General features: G+C 41.0%; 1 protein-coding gene across 1 annotated transcript in view; it reads right to left on the bottom strand.

Moving 5' to 3' along the window:
- The window catches only part of GPC6 (glypican 6), a 1182247-nt gene extending 1166322 nt beyond the window's left edge, over positions 1–15925 (bottom strand). The window contains exon 1 of the mRNA XM_025364357.1: positions 15120–15925. Coding sequence (XP_025220142.1) covers positions 15120–15279 — 160 coding nt within the window. The 5' untranslated portion in view covers positions 15280–15925. The remainder of the gene's footprint in view (positions 1–15119) is intronic.
- Positions 15926–18904: the final 2979 nt, after the last annotated feature.

Here is an 18904-nt window from a genome sequence, read left to right as displayed (position 1 = left end):
CTCTTCTTTGACCTTAGCTAACACCATTGTCCACACCACCCCAGCTACCCAGGAGGCCTTGAACCCATTCACATGCCCAGTACATTGATACTAGAGCTGGCAAGTGAAAAAGCCACCAAACCACACCAAATACCCTTATTTAGAAATCTTGAACAGACCAAGACAGACCCACAGAGCCCACACCACTCCCCTGCTACCCCCATCAGAGCTGATGCTCGCACCTGCCACTGGGGGACCAGAGAGGACAGATCAGCCTGGTCCAGGTCCACCCACATCACTTGCCTCTGGAGGTAAGAGCAAAGCCCAAGCTACTGCAAGTCCTGTAGACCAGTCCATGACCCGAGGGATCAGGGGGCTTCTCCAGATGGCTCGCTAGAGACATGGGTGACCAACTCCCTTCAGAATGACGACAACAAAACACAGAATTACAGGTGAACATGAATAACTATAGCCCAAATGGAGTGCTAAGGGGAGATTGTTGGAGCCCATTGGAGAATTCATTGGAAGAATCTACAACGTACACAAAAATTAAGGAACGAAGAAGCTGGCAGAGATCAAATCCAGAGAGACTTAGTATTCTGTGGAAAGGGTAGGTGGGAATGCTCTTGGCCTCTCCAGCCCTCGGAGAACACTGCTGGTATCCAAACTCAAGGAGAGCTTTTTTGCCACCATGAGCCCAAGTACTGGAGTGGGTTGTGATCTGGGGACTTCTCGAGGGCATTATATTGGCCTACCAGCTCCAACAGGGTCCCTTCCTGTTCCGCCTGGTCCCAAGCTGTAGTAGCAGGTGCCATGCTGAGTGTGCACCAATTGTGGGACTTTGTTCTGCTTGGGGACTTTCAACCCTTGTGTCTTCACATCACAGGATCTCTTGCAGACATGCCTCAGCACCAACCTGGATTGTGGCAACCCCATAGGGTGGCTACACCCAGAGGAGCAGCAGGATTCACAGTGGTCTGGCCCCCAGGGATTGCCATACCTAGGGGAAGGGGGAGTGCACCACACCAAGGGAGCACCCTGTGGGACAAAAGAAACAGAGTATAGGCTTTCTTGTGTCAGTGAACTTCCTACTTGTGGGCTAGGACCAGCTGCACCTCTTTCAGCACAGGGATGGGCACGGTGCTCAGCTCAGTGGGAAGAGTGCAATTCTTCCCCAGCAGTCGAGCAGCCCCAGTACTCATGAAGGGACATAGAGGGGACTTCTCCCCCTCGCCCACTGCTGCAGACACAGCCAGGATGTCTCCCATAGGAGCTTGGCTTGGGTACATCTGTAGATGGTCTTTCTAGTGCATTTTGGGGTGACTGTGTCTCCACAGGATGTGTGTCTTCTGGGGTCAGGCTTGCAAGAGGAGTAGAGCCCTGCTCCCTCGCTAAACAAAATGTCAGCATTCCTGCAGATGGAGAGATGCTTGTCTAATCTGAATATCCAGGACACTGGGACAGAAGCATGATAGGGAGTTGGGTTGTTTTTTGCCAGGGTTATAGTAGAGCTGAGGTAGAACCCTCCCTTTCACCTATGAAGACCTCAGTGCATTTCATGGGAACTCCCCAGGCTACATCCATCAGGGCTGGGATGTGTGCCCACCATTGTGGTATTGCATATACCCACCTACCTCAGCCACAATTAATTCTCACCCATGGGCACCTCTAATGGAACTGAAGACTAAATTGTTCGACCCAGTGAAAAAAAATACAGGGGAAAAAAGTACACATCAAGAGGAATAAAATAAGCTTCATGAGACCTCTGCCATTAAAGCACCACAGGAGACAGTGACCCTATTCACACACCCACTACATTGCTACTATAAGCAGGATCTAAGAAAGCCATCACACAAAAGTCTCTACAACCAAGGAACTCACACAGAGTTTTTGCAATTGAAATTACCCAGAGCCAAAGCTAGGGAATCATAAACTATACACATTATAGTTACATCCTCAAGTAGAAAGAAAAAAAAAACCCAGTCCAGTCAAAAATCAATCCAAAAATAATAATAATAAACAGTCTATCCAGATGAGAAGGAAGCAGAAAAATAATTCTGGCAATACGAAAAGCAGAGTTTTGCAGTGCCCCCAAAAGATCACATCAATTCTTTAGCAATAAATCCAAACCAAAATGAAATCTTGGAGATCCCAGATAAAGAATTCAAAATATTGATCATAAAGTTTCTAAATGAGATCCAAGAGGAAGTTGAAACCAACATAAAGAAATCAGGAAAACAACTCAAGATATGAATGGAAATTTTCCAAGGAGATAGATTTTTAAAAATCAAAAAATCAAAACAAAACCAAAAAAAAACAGAACTTCTAGAAATCAAAGACTCATTTAGGGAGTTACAAAATGCAGTGAAAAGTTTTACCAAGAGACTAGACCAAGCAAAAGAAATAATTTCAGAGCTTGGATATAAGGCTTTTGGGTTTACCCAATCAGACAAAAACAAAGAAAAAGGAATCAAAAGAAATGAATATCGTCTCCAACAAATATGGGATTATCTAAAACATCCAAACCCTATAATCATAAGTATTCCTGAAGGAGAAGAAGAAAAAGTAAAAAGTTTGGAAAACCTATTTGAGGGAATATTTGAGGCAAACTTCTCTGGTCTTGATAGAGATTTAAACATCCTGACACAAGAGGCTCAAAGAACTCCTGGGAGATTCACTGCAAAAAGAACATCACTAAGGCATGTAATCATCAGGTTATCTAAAGTCAACATGAAAGAAATAATTCTAAGAGTAGTGAGACAAAGGCATCAAATAACTTATAAAGGAAAATCTGTCAGACTTATGGCAGACTTCTCAGCAAAAAACTCACAAGCCAGAGGGGACTGGAATTCTATCTTTAGTCTTCTTAAACAGAGTAATGGTCACCAAGAATTTTGTATGGTGCAAAACTTAGTTTCATAAATGAAGGAGAAATAATGTCTTTCCCAGTAAAGCAAACTTGGAGAGAATCTGTCACCACTAGGCTGGTCCTATAAGAAATGCTTAAAGGAATTTTAAACATCAGAATGAAAGTTCTATATGCACCAGTATAAAAAACATTCAAAAGTATAATATTTACTGCTTATAAAATAGTAACATGATGGAGAATACAAAACAACTAGGTAGCAATCAACATGATGACTGGAAGAGTATTTAACATATGACTATGAACTTTGAATATAAATGATCTAAATGCCCCACTTAAAAGATACATTAGTGGAATTAATTTAAAAAGCACAATCTAAGTATCTGTTGCCTTCAAGAGACCCACTTGTACAGATTCTTATAGACTCAAAGTAAAAGGATAGAACAAAATATTCCACACAAATGCCAACCAAAAATGAGCAGCACTGGTCATTCTTAATCAGACATTAAATCAACAATAGTAAATAAATAAATAAATAATAAAAAGACGTAACAGGTCATTATATAATAATAGTTGATCAACTCAACAAGAAGAGATAACAACCTTAGATAAACACACACCTAACACCAGAGCTTCCAGATTTGTAAAACAAATAGTACTAGATGTAAGAAAAGACAAATACAGCAGTACAATCCTAGTGGGGGACTTCAACACAACACTAGCTAGATCACTGAGACAGAAAGTCAACAAAGAAACACTTGCCATAAACTGGATTCTAGGACAAATGAACCTAACAGAGGTTTACAGAACATTCTACACCAAACTAGAGAATGTACATTCTTGTCATAAGCACGTGGAATAGTTTCCAAGATAGAGGATAAATCCACCAAATAAGTTCCAATAAATTTTTAAAAATCAAAATCATATCAGGCACCTTCTCAGACTACAGCAGAATAAACCTAAAAATCAGTTCCAAGAGGGACTCACAAAACTATAAAAATATGTGGAAATTAAATGATCTGCTCCCAACTGGTGTGAGATGGTATCTCATTGTGGTTTTGATTTGCATTTCTCTGATGGCCAGTGATGATGAGCAGTTTTTCATGTGTCTGTTGGCTGTATAAATGTCTTCTTTTGATAAGTGTCTGTTCATATCCTTCGCCCACTTTTTGATGGGGTTGATTTTTTTCTTGTAAATTTGTTTATTTGTAGATGCTGGATAGTAGCCCTTTGTCCAGATGGGTAGATTGCAAACATTTTCTCCCATTCTGTAGGTTGCCTGTTCACTCTGATGGCAGTTTCTTTGGCTGTGCAGAAGCTCTTTAGTTTAATTAGATCCCATTTGTCAATTTTGGCTTTTGTTGCCATTGCTTTTGGTGTTTTAGACATGAAGTCCTTGCCCATGCCTATGTCCTGAATGGTATTGCCTAGGTTTTCTTGTAAGGTTTTTATGATTTTAGGTCTAACATTTAAGTCTTTAATTCATCTTGAATTAATTTTTGTATAAGGTGTAAGGAAGGGATCCAGTTTCAGCTTTCTACATACGGCTAGCCAGTTTTCCCAGCACCATTTATTAAATAGGGAATCCTTTCCCCATTTCTTGTTTTCATCAGGTTTGTCAAAGAGCAGATGGTTGTAGATGTGTGGTATTATTTCTGAGGAGTCTGTTGTGTTCCAGTGGTCTATATCTCTGTTTTGGTACCAGTACCATGCTGTTTTGGTTACTGTAGCCTTATAGTTTGGTTTGAAGTCAGGTAGCGTGATGCCTCCAACTTTGTTCTTTTGACTTAGGATTGTCTTGGCAATGCAGGCTCTTTTTTGGTTCCATATAAACTTTAAAGTAGTTTTTTCCAATTCTGTGAAGAAAGTCATTGGTAGCTTGATGGGGATGGCATTGAATGTATAAATTACCTTGTGATACCAATATCATTTTTCAGTTAGAAAAAGCAATCCCAAAATTCACATGAAACCACCAAGAGGCTGAGTAGCCAAAGCAATCCTAAGAAAAAAGAACAAAGCTGAAGGCATAATATTACACAACTTCAAATTATACTAGAATGCTCTAGTAGCCCAAATAGCATGACAATCGCATAAAAATAGACACACAGACCAACAGAACAGAATAGAGAACCCAGAAATAAAGCCTAATCCCTACAACCAACTAATCTTTGACTAAGCAGACAAAAACATATACTGGGGAAAGGACACCCTATTCAATAAAAGGTCCTAAGAAAACTGTCTAGTCACATGCACAAGAATAAAACTGGATCCCTATATCTCACCATATTAAAAAACAACTGAAGATAAATTAAAGACTTAATTGTAAAAATTGAAACCATTAAAATTCTAGAATGAAATCTAAGAAAAACTCTTCTGGACATTGGCCTAGGCAAAGAATTTATGACTAAGACTCCAAAAGCAAATGAAATAAAAACAAAAATACGTAAGTTGGACTTAATCAATCTAGCAAGCTTCTGCATAGCAAAGGAAATACTCAAAACAGTAAACAAACTACAGAATGAAAGAAAATATTTGCAAACTATGTATCTGACAAAGAACTAATATCTAGAATCTACAAGGATCTCAAACAAATCAACAAGAATAAAATGAATAATCACCTTAAAAAGTGTGTAAATGACATGAAGACACATTTTTCAAAAGAAGACACACAAATGGGCAAAAACTTGAAAAAAAATGCTTAACATTACTAATTATGATGGAAACGAAAATTAAAACTACAATGAGATACCACCTTACCCTAGTCAGAATGGCCATTATTTAAAAAAATCAAAAAACAATAAAAGTTGACATAGATGTGGTGAAGAGGGAATGCTTATATACTATTGGTGGGAATGTAAATTAGTGCAACTTCTACGGAAAACGGCATGGAAATTTCTCAAAGGACTAAAAGTAGATCTACCATTCAATCCAGCAATCCCACTATTGGGTTTATCTACTTAAAGAGAAGTCATTGTATCAAAAAGACAACTGCACTCATATATTTATCACAACACAATTCACAATTGCAAATAGCGAATTCTACCTAAGTACCCATGAAACAATAAGTGGATAAAGAGAATTTGGAATATATATACTATAAAATACTTCTCAGCCAAAAAAAAAAAAAAAAAGAAATCATGTCTTTTGCAGCAACTTGGATGGAATTGGAGGCCATTATCCAAATGAAGTGACTCAGGAACAGAAACCCAAATACCACATGTTTTCACTAATAAGTGGGAGCTAAGAATGGGTACACAGGGGTACACAGAGTGGTCTAATGCAGCAGTCCCCAGCCTTTTTGGCACCAGGGACTGGTTTCATAAAAGACAGTTTTTGGTTTGGATATGAAACTGTTTCACCTCAGACCATCAGGCATTAGATTCTCATAATGAGCACGCAACCTACATCCCTCGCATGCGCAGTTCACGATAGAGTCCATGCTCCTATGAATAGCTAATGCCGCTGCTGATCCGACAGGAGGCAGAGCAGAGGCAGTGATGTTCACTTGCCTACTGTTACTTCCTGCTGTATGGCCCAGTCACTAACAAGCCACACACCACTACCAGTCCATGGCCTGGGGGTTGGGGATCCCTGGTATAATTGACACTGGAGACTAAGAAGTAGGGACAGTGGGAAGAGGGTGAGGGATTAAAACATTTGCTCTTGGGTACAATGAACACTATTTGGGTGACAGGTACACTAAAAGCTCAGAATTCACTACTACATAATTCATCTATACAACCAACAACCACTTATACTCCTGAAGCTATGGAAATTACAAAGAATAACAAAAAAAATAATGAAGATTTGCCAAGGCACGCTATGATCATCCGCTCCCATCTGAGGGTCCAGCTGAAAGACCATATCCTTTTACCTTCGCTTCTAGGTATAGGCATAGGAGGCAATTCTGAAATGAGAAGGGTGGGCATCTCTGCTGGGGGACTGTTGAGAGTGGTCTGCCTCACCAAGGAAGAGACATGTGGGAAGAAATTATTTCTTTCTGTGCATCTGGGCACTGTCATGAGGCCTTAGCTCCTGGTACTCTAGCCATCATCTTGTGTTTATTCAGAGGTGATCCCGTGGAACAAGGATCTTAGAGCCAAAAGACAGAGAGAACCTGGCACCCTGTTGATACTGCAAGCTTACAGCTTTCTGACTCCTGCAAGAGCTCTGCACTGGGACTTCTTGTTATGTGAAATAACGGCTTTCCCTGACTGTGTAAGCCAGTTGAGTCAGGAATTTCTGTGACCTGCTGCCAAAAGTATCTTAACTGACACAGACTACTTGAGTTGAGAGTTTCAACAGCTCATCCTCTAAACTCTTTTATTGGAATTTCTAAGTAGCAGAGTGAAGTTTTTAATTTTAAAAAAATTTTAAAAATTTTCCCTTTTAATCTTGTTTCTTCCTTCTCTCATAGCCTCATTCACCCCTTCTTCACTCCTCTCATCCTCCTCTGAGACCTTGGCAATCTCCTGCCTAAGCCTCTGAAATTTAAGTGTCTCCTCCCTGTCCTTCTTCCCTCCCTCTGGGGCCTTTAATGATCTTTTCTCTAATCCATCCTGTGATACTGCTTGCCTAATCCAAAACAATACTTTCATCACGTCACCTCTCTGCCAAGAACCTGAGATGATGACCTACTTTCTGTCATATAAAGCCTAGAATTTTCAAGGCCCTCCAAAAATCCAATCCCACCCTATGTATTCAATATAAGATTCCTTTCTGTGCTCTCCTCCACACACCCTATTTTGCTCACATATTTAACTCCTCCCTAACTGCCTCCTTGTTTCATGGCCCTTTGTCAAATGCTACCCATCCTTCAAGTCTCCAATTAAATTCTGCCTCCTCCTTTCAGCTTCAACCTCTCGTTGTTATTATAATCAGTAATGATATTTGGTACTTAGATTAAAACAATGCTGTGTCAGTAGCTTAAGTACCAAATATCATTACTGATGGAAATGATGGTACGATTTGATTAATTCTCCATTAGGGTAAAAAAATTGAAGTTGTTTTTTTACTGACAGAGCACAAAGTACTGTTACTTAAATTTCATAGTGAATGTAGCTGCTTACATGTATTTTGATATTTCTACACTTTTGAGAGTTAGCAATTCATCTGATCCTATTTGAGAAATCTCTTTCTCTCAGTGACACTGGTACTGTTAATAGTCTTCTGCTGGTTTAATGATACTGAGTTTTGTCTCCATTATAAAGCACATATAAACTATGCTAAAGTATTTTTATTGCCATGGCAATTCAATTAACATTTCTGGGACACTTCTCTCTTAATTATCTCTCTCTTCCTTCCCTTTCTCTCTCTCGCACTTTCTCTCTTTCTCTGTCTCTCTCTCTCACACACACACACACACACAAACACACAACCCAGTCCTATTCATTGTCAGTCACACAGTAGATGCTAAATAAGTAACTTTGATCCATTTCACCTACTAAATATTTCTTGAATCCTCTCTATTTCCATGGTCACCACTCTAGTCCTAGCTAGCCTCTCTTCCTTTTCCTGTATCTGTTTTTTTCCCCTCAATCCTTTCTCTATAGAGCAACCAATGTAATATTTCAAAACTATATCCAATCCTGATTAAAATACTTATTCAACAGCTTCTTAAGGGACTCAGGCTGAAGGCCAAAGTCACTGTAGTGAGTTTGAGGGATGTCAGAGCTGATAGGGGTGGGGGAGGACAACATGACCCCCAGATGGCAGTAGCACACAGTGAGCTTAATTTGGAAGACACTTAGGTTGTCTGTGAAGGACAGTCCCTCACAGCATGAAACCTTGCAGGGCTAACAAAGGTGCCACCACCCAAAAGGGCAGAAGGTCAAGGAACTCCCAGGGGAGAAGGGCATTATGATCCAGGCAATGTCATGAGCAACACAGTAGACAGCCTCAGCTGCTAAGGGCAGCAGCAGCTAGGAGTCTTTGATCATCCCAGGGTTGTCTTACATATGGCTAGCAGGCAGGTACAGTTTTACAGAGTGCACAAGGCAAACACCCTCTAAATGGTTAAAAACCTGCTTCTTTGTGCTATATTTGAAACAACTGGATGTGTAAAAACTTGACTTAAGAACTACTGAGGTTTTTAGCTAAAGGTTCAGATCCGCCGTGAAAAAGGGAACCACTTAGGGCCAAGATGCAGGGGTTACCTTTGGATTGTTTATGTCTGTGTAAGTCATTACCCTGACCTTTGGGCCCTCTTCTCCAGTCTCTCCCACACCCCTCCCCACTCACTGACCACTATCCCCAGGGACTGGAACTCTCCTCATGTTTGCAAGGTATTCTCACCATACAGGAAATGTGTGCCCCTTCCACACTCCTGCTTCCTTACTGAAGGGTACCCATGCTTAGATCCCATTATTCTGCCTCTGATTTGATCAAATGCTCCTATAAAATACTTTCACAGTGCCAGGTGCCCTTAGTGCTATGTATTTATCTGAGTGCAATTAATTAATTGTGAATGGTGTCCTTAATTTCTGCTTTCCTGCTGGGATTCAAATTCCCTGAGGCTCTACCCCCAGAAGCTGGTACAATGACTTACCCATAGTAGATATACAATAGTAGGTATACAATAAATACTCATTGCATGAAGAAAAAATGCCTGGAAGAGAGAATGGGTTATTAAAATACCCAATAACCTGAATAATGTGAAAATGTGAAACCAAATTTTAATTTTTTTTTTTTTTTTTACTAACTGGCACATTCATTCAAAACATATTTTTCATCCAAGGTTATTAAAAATTCTTAGATATTTTTATCCAGGATGATTAGAATTTTAAAATATTTACCCAAGTCTCACCACTATGAAACCCTTTATTACAAATATATGATCCCAGGGAGTCAATAATACTTTCAAACTGTACCATATATATCATTGAAAACTGAATAATACTGGAGAAATCTATGAAAATATTTAAAGTCAAATTATGTACCAGCTCAAGAATTTAACATAGCAGAATTTAGTCTGTAAAGAAATACAAGCACCAAGTTTAAAAGAATATTAAATCGCTGTTTATACTGGCAAGATAACTCTAAATCACCTTACTGGCCTTTCTAGAAGTAATTTGAAAGATGTGAATTAAGTGGGGGGAAAGGTTGTTCTTATAATGTTATTTTTGTGGGTTTCAATATAAAATCAAAAGATTAAAGTCATTTTAAAGCAATTATTTTATTATAATGTTTATTCTAAACTCGTATTTCTATACAAAACTAGTAATTGAAGTTAGGTCATTTTAGGTTAAAACTACTCAATAATTTTGTGTTTTATAAGTGTTCATAAGTTTCATCCATAATTTTAAAAGAACACTAATCACTTTCTTACATAATATATGGCACAATCTTTATGCCATAATACTGAAAGAACATAATGCTGTACATTTTAAATCAATTTTAACAGTGGCCTTTATTTCTTCTCACAAGCTATTATTAAGATACAATGCAGTTGTAAGAAATTTTATGTAAAAAAGTGTATCAGTCAACTCAAATGAACTCTTGCTCCCAATGATGACATATTATCCTCTAATTAAATCAGCTAAGATAACTCACAATCACTCTAAAATTAATTCCCAAATCAAGAGTTTAACAAGTGGCACTTCTAAAGCCCAACTTTTATATTGCTTTGATACCTGGAATTAATGTGATTCTTTTAGAAATCTAGTGACTTGTAGAATCATTTAAAAAAAAAAAAAAAACTGAAGTTCACTTCACTCATTTGTGACTTACACTGTCCTTCCAAAAACTTTTAAAGAAGTCAGCTAACTAAACAGGGGCAAAGAAATCAGAAATCTTTGAAGCAGGCAGATAAACAGAAATTAAACAATTTATCTCAAACTATGATATTTACCGTGGCTTTAAAGAGTAAGAGTTACCAAACACTGTTTTCCATTTAAGTTAATGTGGTATCGCCATGGAAACTGGAAAAAAAAAAAAAGTTGTGTAAATTGTAAATGTACTAAATTAGTTGGTCTGCTAGGGGAGCAGACAGAAAGAAAGGTTTCCAGAGAAAGCAAACGCCCAATGGGCAAAGGTCAGTGAAAATGAAACAGTATGTATTTTGAAACAAACAAATAATCTTTTTAAAATACAGATTTTTAGATAAATACTTGATAAATTAATATCAAGTAGATGAAGAGTTTAGTGCTTTTTTAATATCCAGCTGTAACCCAACTCTCAAAATACCTGGGACAGAAAAAGTTGCAAAATAAATATTGGAAACAGAGTTAGTTACATTTTTTTTTTCTAATCAGTGGAGATAAATGTTCTTACTCCCTCTAGCCCCATGAATAACTTTCCATCATGAGTTTTGTTGGACTAACCCAGTCTTTCAATAGGCCTAGTGTACTGAAAGAAACCAAGAAATGTACTTTAGTTTCTATGTTTTACGTAACTATACCTTGCAAGAAAATGATCAGGAAAATGGGTAAATGCATGAACTATTAGTGGTGGTAGCATGGCCAATTCCTGAGAATACAACATCCAAAGTCAAAGTGATTTTGAGAAATTAGAGACGACGCTGGAACAAAACAGAAACGGATTTAGCATACGCAACTGGAAGGGATACATAGATGCATATAGTGATTAATAATACCAGACTATATATATATATGAAAGAATAGATTTTGCATGCATTCATTCAAAATAAATGGTAACATTTAATACCGTAAGGCAGTGGACCAAGTTAGGTATATAGACCCTGGAGTCAGAATGCCTGGGTTTGAATTGCAGCCTCATTAATTACTAGTTGAGTCACCCTTAGGTAAGTTAATTAAAGTTCCTGTCACACATCCTTTTCATCTATAAAATGGGGTTAATGTGTAGCATCTACTAAGTTATTGGAAGAATTCAGTAAGGTGATATTATAAAGGTAATAATTTTTAAGTAGGTGATGGGCACATAATAAATTCTATATATGAGATTGTTAAATAAAGTCACATTACATAAGTAATGAAAACATGATCATGTAGGCCAATAAGTCACTGTTAACTACAAAGTGTTATAATTAATGATCCTAGCAAGACTCAAGGCATAAAACAGTGGCAGAGTAAGCCTGAAACAACATTATCTGAATTTCCCGGAGTTTTAAGCAGGTGCTATTTTTGGGTAGAGCTCCTTTAGAAGTTTAGAGTTTAGGATTGGAAAATTAGGTCATAATTCTGATGAATGAGGAGAGACTAGAATGTTTCACACTGACCTTTGATCAGAATAACTGTCCTAACAAAGAACCTGATGATTCATGCTCAATATCTTCCCAGAAGATAGAACAAGAAAAAATAAGCAAGCACATTGTGAAGGCTTTTGGCTAGATATCTGGAAACATTTCTATACCACAAGAATTGCTAAATATTAGAATGGATTGCTGAAAGGGGATCAAGAGTCTACTCCTTTGGAAGTTTTTCAAACAAGGATAAATAGAGTCTATCTGATCTCCTTGCGATAGTTTAAAATCAGCGCTGAGTGAAGACTGATGGTGCAAACTGCCCCTTGAAGGCCTCCTCCTTCCCAAGCATTCTCTGAAAGTATAACTTTATATATTCCCTATCATACTTCCTCATCTGTTGGGTGTCTATTCTACCCTAGAATAGAAAAGGGCAACGCTATTTCACAATTGTGAGTTCTGAGTAAAACTTTGATAATGTCATGATGAAGCATAATGTCCTTATTACTTCTCAAGTTATTTCACTAAGCAAGCTACCTGCAAATAGCTTTCAATTAGAAACAGCTGTCATGAATCTGAAGCCTGAACAGCAATTCTTTTAAATTTATGTGCCCTGGCAGATTGAAGACACATGAAATTCCTCAAGCAAACCATTAGATGCCCAATCAAGGCAAAGGATAAAAAAAGAGTTTAAGAAAAGATAACCACTTACACTAGATAATTAAACGTAAACAGTATCAAGAACTAGGGAGGAGAGATAGAGTGTGTTCATGTAACAACAGGATATATTTCCTAAGTGATTCTTAAAACAGCAATAGGTAGCATTAAGTAAAGTTGATTTTGAAAAAAACAAGTATATCCTTAAAAAACACAATTATCTTTCAATTCATTATTTTCCTATTAAATGTGCCTCTGACCCTGTGGTGACCTGCATCTTGATTTATGTCTACCAGCATCAAAGGACACAAGGCTTAAAGCAAAGTTAACAGTGTGCCCTTACTCATGGAAAGTAGGTGAGTTTAAAAAAAAAAGTGCACACATTTTAGAAATTCATAGCTAATAAGCAAACACTGTAATTGTAAAAAGGTGGGGAGTAGACAAAAAACCAAAACCAAAAACAAAAACCTCTTTAAATATCCACTGAAGAATTTACATGAACCCCTGGGAATGTCCTCAACAAACAGTCATGGTGACTACAGAAATTGTTTTACACTGAAAATCTTCACTTTGATATTAAAGAGATGTGCCTGATGCTGAGGATGAACTCTAGTCTCCTGAGTGTCCCATTATCCGCTAAAGAATACCGAAGCAATTTAAAAACACCTATTTTCTTCTTTGAGATATCTTATCTGAAATCATGTTGGAAAACATCTGTGTGCTTAAAAGATACCGTTTGAAAAAGCTCAGATTAAAGGAGAAAAAGTTTCTAGAAGTGATCCATACTACAAACCTTTTAAAAAGTTGAATTCCCTGAGATTTGGGGAGGGAAAAGAAGCGAAGTTGATCCTTATCAATTAATTAAAAAGAATGAAATAACAGTAGACAAAGGAGAGTTAAGAAACTTAAGGAGCTGTGAGGACAGTCGCTCTCTATTAATTGATTAACAAATTAACGAGTTCTGGAAAAGAAGGAAGAAGTAACAAGGATAGAAAAGTAGTCTTATAATTCACCACAGATTCTTCCTTAGACTCACCAAAGGGAATGTCTGGCTCTGAATTGAAAAAGCTCCTTCTATGCGTTTGGTAATTTGCGCCTCTTTTTTTTCCCCTTTGGCAATGCTCAAATTTATTTAAATGTGTTCATTTCAGTGTAAGTAAAAACCCTCACTTCTACAGCTTGAAAATCATAAGAAAACAGCAATTCCACAACATATCGAAACTGTGATGTTCTAAGATATCCGCAAAATGCTTTTCATCCATCCACCAGCTACTTGGCAAAAAGCAGAGAGAGGCTGATGGAAATTCAGCGTTTTGACTTGACGATCTGAGGTCACTAAGGACTTCAGCTACCCGGTTTGAGCAGCCCGCGCCCTCGCAGCATCTCCTGGCCTCCCTCGGCCTCTCTCAGTTCTGTTCTTTAGCAGCCAAAGGATTATCTCTTCCCGACACGTTTCATTCACAGAGCCCCAGAGAAGCTCGGATTCGGTTGGAGCTAAGAGCCGGAAAACAAGCACCCAGACTGCCGAGCAAGTTGTCGGAGACCAAGTGCTACACACACTGGCGCCGAGCGAAAGGGTGGGCGCTCTCAAGCTCTTGGTGGAGCAATGCCAGTGGCCGGGCATGCGGGGGACACGGGGCCCCCGGACCCGGACCCGAATCCCCAGCTGAGCCACCGGCTTAAGTTGACTGCTCGCTGGCAGACGAGGCCGGCTCCGGACCGGGTGGCGGGGTGTCCCCGAGCCCTGAGTGACCAACAGCAACTGGAAAAGCACTGAGGAACCGTAACGGGAAAGCCCGCCCCACATCTGAAACAGGCAGCCCGTGAAGTCCCCAAACCAGCCTTGAAATGCCGGCGTCCGGAGGCCAGGTCCCCGGCGAGGGTCCCTCCCAGCCTTGCCCGCCCCCGGCCCGGGCGCCCTGCGCTCTGCCCCCCGGAGGACAGGAAGAGGGGAGAGAGGGGCTGGGGGAGCCCTCTGCGTCTCTCCACCGCCCCTGCCGGCGCGAGGGCGGGAGTGGAGAAGGCGCCACTCAGACTGTGGCGCTGGGCAAACTGCGGTGGCAGTTCTTCCAAGTTTGCCCGAACCAGAGCGCGGGGTGAGCGCCCGGCTCGGCTCTCCGTCTGCGCCTTGCAGCCGCCCCGGAGTGGCCCAGGCTCCCTGGCCGGCCTGGCCTGAGCCATCAACTAAGGGGTAGAAGGGCGCGAGAGCAGAGGCAGGCAGGAGCGAGGGTGCTCCCGCGTGTGCACACAATGAGGCAGCGGAGACGCACACCTTCCCCCGCCGGAGAAGCCGCAGGAGCATCCGCAGCCCAGCTCCGAGACGCGGAGTCCCGTAGAGCGGTGGCAGAAAGTGGGCACCAACTCAGCAACAGGGGGAAGGAAGGGGGCGCCGGGCAGCCAGGGGGACGTGCGGCAACCGAGGGCTGCAGCCAGCCCTTGCCGCGCGCCCGCGCTTACCTGCGATCTCCTGGTAGGGGATGTCCGCCAGGCTGAATCCCTTGGCACCGTACGCCTGGCGGACCTCTCCGCAGCTCCGAGCCTTCACATCCGCCCCGGCCGGGAGGGACAGCAGCAACCCCAAGAGGGGAAGAATCACAGCCCCGATCCAAGAAGGCATGGTGCAACATACAAATCCAGCTCGGTAAACCCCACGGCCGGTGCGCTCTTCACCTTGCCCCTCAAGCCGAAAGCCCGCCAGAGGCAGCGACGCGCTCCTCGTCGCTGCCCAGCGTCACCCCCTTCCGCCAGCCGAGGGGACGAGCAGCGCAGCCCTCTGGACTGCGCTCAGCAAACTTTTATAAGCCAGATGGAGGATGGCAAGCCAACAAGGGCTGGCTGGGAAGGCTGCTTGCCTTGCTCCTCTAGCCCCCAGATCGAAACGGTGCAATCAAAACGCGGAAGAGAAGGAAGAGAAGTGTTTAAAAAAACACCATGGGGGCTCAGAGCTGCAATCCGAGTTCCCGGCCGCAGAATCCTGGAGCGCTGCGGGCTCGGCTCGCCGGAGTGTGCGGCGAAGGTGGGAACGCGCGCCGGCTCTCCCGGGAGGGAGACGGACAAGCGAGAGCGAGTGTGTGTGCGCGCGTGTGTCTGTTGGTGTGAGCGCGAGGTTCTTGGGGATGCGTGTGCGTGGAGGTATGTGTTGGGGATATACGAGATCTAGGGGAAACCTCAGCTTAACACAGGCTGTGAGAGCCTGTGAGAGTCCTCCTGAAATCGGAAGAGAGAAATCCTGGAGACAGACACTGGAGGCAAGAGGGAAGGAGAAAGGAGGGGGGAGAAAGAAACGTGCTACACATTGCACGGCCGAAATTCACAGGCCGAGTCAAAGGCAAAACCTGGACTGGATCTCTTCCTAGTCGGTAGAAAGGGGAAAAAAAGAAAAAGAAACGTTCCTGTTTTCTCATTCACTTCACATCCTTTATACCGATCTGAAATGACATCAATAAGCAATCTAGAAAGACAAGGTAATTTTAAGTCATTAACACGTTATTAAGCTGTGTTTTTATGGAGGTAAAGGAGAACGCAGTTCCAATTGTTGCTCTTAATGTATGTCCCTGACCTACTGAAACACAAAGCCAGAGTGGAAATAGTCACATACGGGAGTTCCAGGGTGGCAGAGCACAATCACGACTGTAACTAGTTATCTAATTTCTGTTTGACTTTGTTTTTTTCTAAAGGCACACATTACAGACCGGTAGTTCTTTATTTCAAAAGGTTTGGTTCTAGACTCAACAATTTCCCCTTTTCTTATTTCAAATATTCCATAGCCTTAGATCAGAAATCATTATGCTTAGGTTTCTAATGTGTGGAGGATCAGGAAAGCTAACAACCAGACCACAGAAGCAACAAAAAAAGGAGAGAACAAGGGTCAGAGGTGCATAAAGGGACACAATGGGGGAAGGGAGGTGATATCTTCCCTCTTACCAGATGCCTTCGCATAGTAGACTAACATTTTCTTCCAGGTTAACGTAATTCTCAAGTGGAGAATCAATCCAATTTCTTCTTGCTGTCTCCATTTACACTGATGTTCTGTGAACAGGACAAAAGTGAAAATTCAGGTTTGCCTAATTGACTTTGTTATGCTAATGGACGCACTGAAGTCAGCTGGCAGAAGTGTGTGTTGAAACTCAGAGCTCCTGAAACTACTAAGATAGTTTAATGAAAACCAAGACAAAATAATAATAGTGTTTATTCACTTACGTGGCTGTATGTATCATAGGTCAGCACATTATTCAGAAACTACTAGAAGGTAATGCCCAGTTTTGTGGAGCTCATGTATGAAGCTACACGTGAAGATGTTTTCCTGATGATGGTGTGAATGACCAGAATGACTCAGGAAGTTTAAATCATTCAATTTGTCATTACCATCACATTAGCTACATTGTCTTCCTCTCTTTATAATAAATTCCTCCTCTCCTAACCAACAAAAAGACTCTCAAGATTCAACCTCATTTAACCTCAAACACTTTAAAAATGAAGTCGACTTATTTACAGAGCCACTTTGTCTTCTTCTGACTCATAGGGCAAAACAAAACAAAACCAAAAAAAAAAAAAAAATCCATAGCTAAATCTTTCCGAAAAGGCAACACACTTAACTTTTTTCCTCTTAAAATTTTAGCGCAATTGTTTGCTTTCACAATATTTCTGCTAACTGGCAGATCTTAAATCACTGAACTTACTTTCCCTCAACACGGAAATCAAGATAAAATATATTCTAGTATGTTTGTGGACAAACGGTGAGGTTGATAGGATCAGGAATTGTAGTCAAGTCATTACTTCTGGGATATTTGACAACGTGACTTCCTTCTAACTTCTCTTTGTATCATAGTCAAGCATTATGCACTCCAGAGGAAGGGGGTAAAAACACACACCTCCTATTCTACCATCTTATCCTGGAACTCATTGTAATTTACCCTGACTCAGTATAGCAGATAATTCATTTTTTTAAATAGAGGCATAGCAAGAATGGGTAAAAGCATAGTATATGTGGTTTTAAATTATTTGAAGATCAGCTCATTGTTAAGTATTGAATCAGCACTCAATGCTGCTATATAGCACTAGACTCTTGTACGCAGTCCCTATACTTATAAAATGATCTTAGAATTTGTGGCAAAGATACTATATGAAAAGAATGACTAAGCATAAATAGATGAGTTTAATTCCATCAGGAGAGTCAAATAGTTTAGTGTAGGTTTGTGAACTCAAGTCAGACCAAAGAATTAGATAACTTGCTTTACTGGTGACCTTAACCCTGCCTGGTCCATTTGTTGAGTAATGTCACACTGTTTGCAGTGGTGTAAGAGACAAAGTTAAACATTCCAGTTAACATTGAGAGCCACAGCAGGAGCCTAGACAAGGTATTGGAATGAGAATGGAATGTTATGGAAGTTCCTGGAAGAGGTCTGACCAGACAGGAGAGAGGTCATGTGGAGGAGTAGGCATCTGGTTTAGACAAAAAGGTCAGCTAATGGCTGGAACCCTAGCTGTAGTACTTATATTGTGTGTAGTAGGAAAAAAGAACATGGATAAATGTCATACAAGAGGAAGCAAACAAGGCCAGGCGCAGTGGCTCATGCCTGTAATCCCAGCACTTTGGGAGGCCGAGGCAGGCAGATCACCTGAGGTAGGGAGTTTGACACGACCTTGACCAACATGGAGAAACCCCGTCTCTACTGAAGATACAAAATTAACTGGACATGCTGGCACATGCCTGTAATCTCGGCTCCCCGGGAGGCTGAGGCAGGAGAATCACTTGAACCTGGGAGGCAGAGGTTGCGGTGAGCTGAGATGGCGCCATTGCGGTGAGCCGAGATGGCGCCATTGCGCTCTAGACTTGGCAACGAGGACAAGTCTCCGTCTCAAAAAAAAAAAAAAAAAGTAAGCAAACAAATAGCATGAGGTAAATGGATACCTAGGACAGGACAATGAAAAATGGAAAGATATAGATAGAGTCTGAGGAAAGGATTGGCATGAGTTGGTGCTTGGTTCAATACACAAGAAGAATTACTAAATATTTATTTTAAGATTGTGTCTCTGTTGAGTGTGGTGGCTCACGCCTGTAATCCTACCACTTTGGGACACCAAGGAGGGTGGCTTGCCTGAGCTTAGGAGTTAGAGACCAGGCTGGCCAACATGGCGAAACCCGTTCTCTACTAAAAATACAAAAAACTGTTGGGTGTGATGGTACATGCCTGCAGTCCCAGCTACTTGGGAGGCTGAAGCAGGAGAATCCTTTGAACCCT

This window comes from Theropithecus gelada, chromosome 17 (genome assembly GCF_003255815.1).
Source record: "Theropithecus gelada isolate Dixy chromosome 17, Tgel_1.0, whole genome shotgun sequence".
NCBI lineage: Eukaryota > Metazoa > Chordata > Mammalia > Primates > Cercopithecidae > Theropithecus > Theropithecus gelada.
The sequence above is the reverse complement of the archived record's forward strand: the minus strand, read 5'-3'. Positions and strand labels throughout refer to the sequence as shown.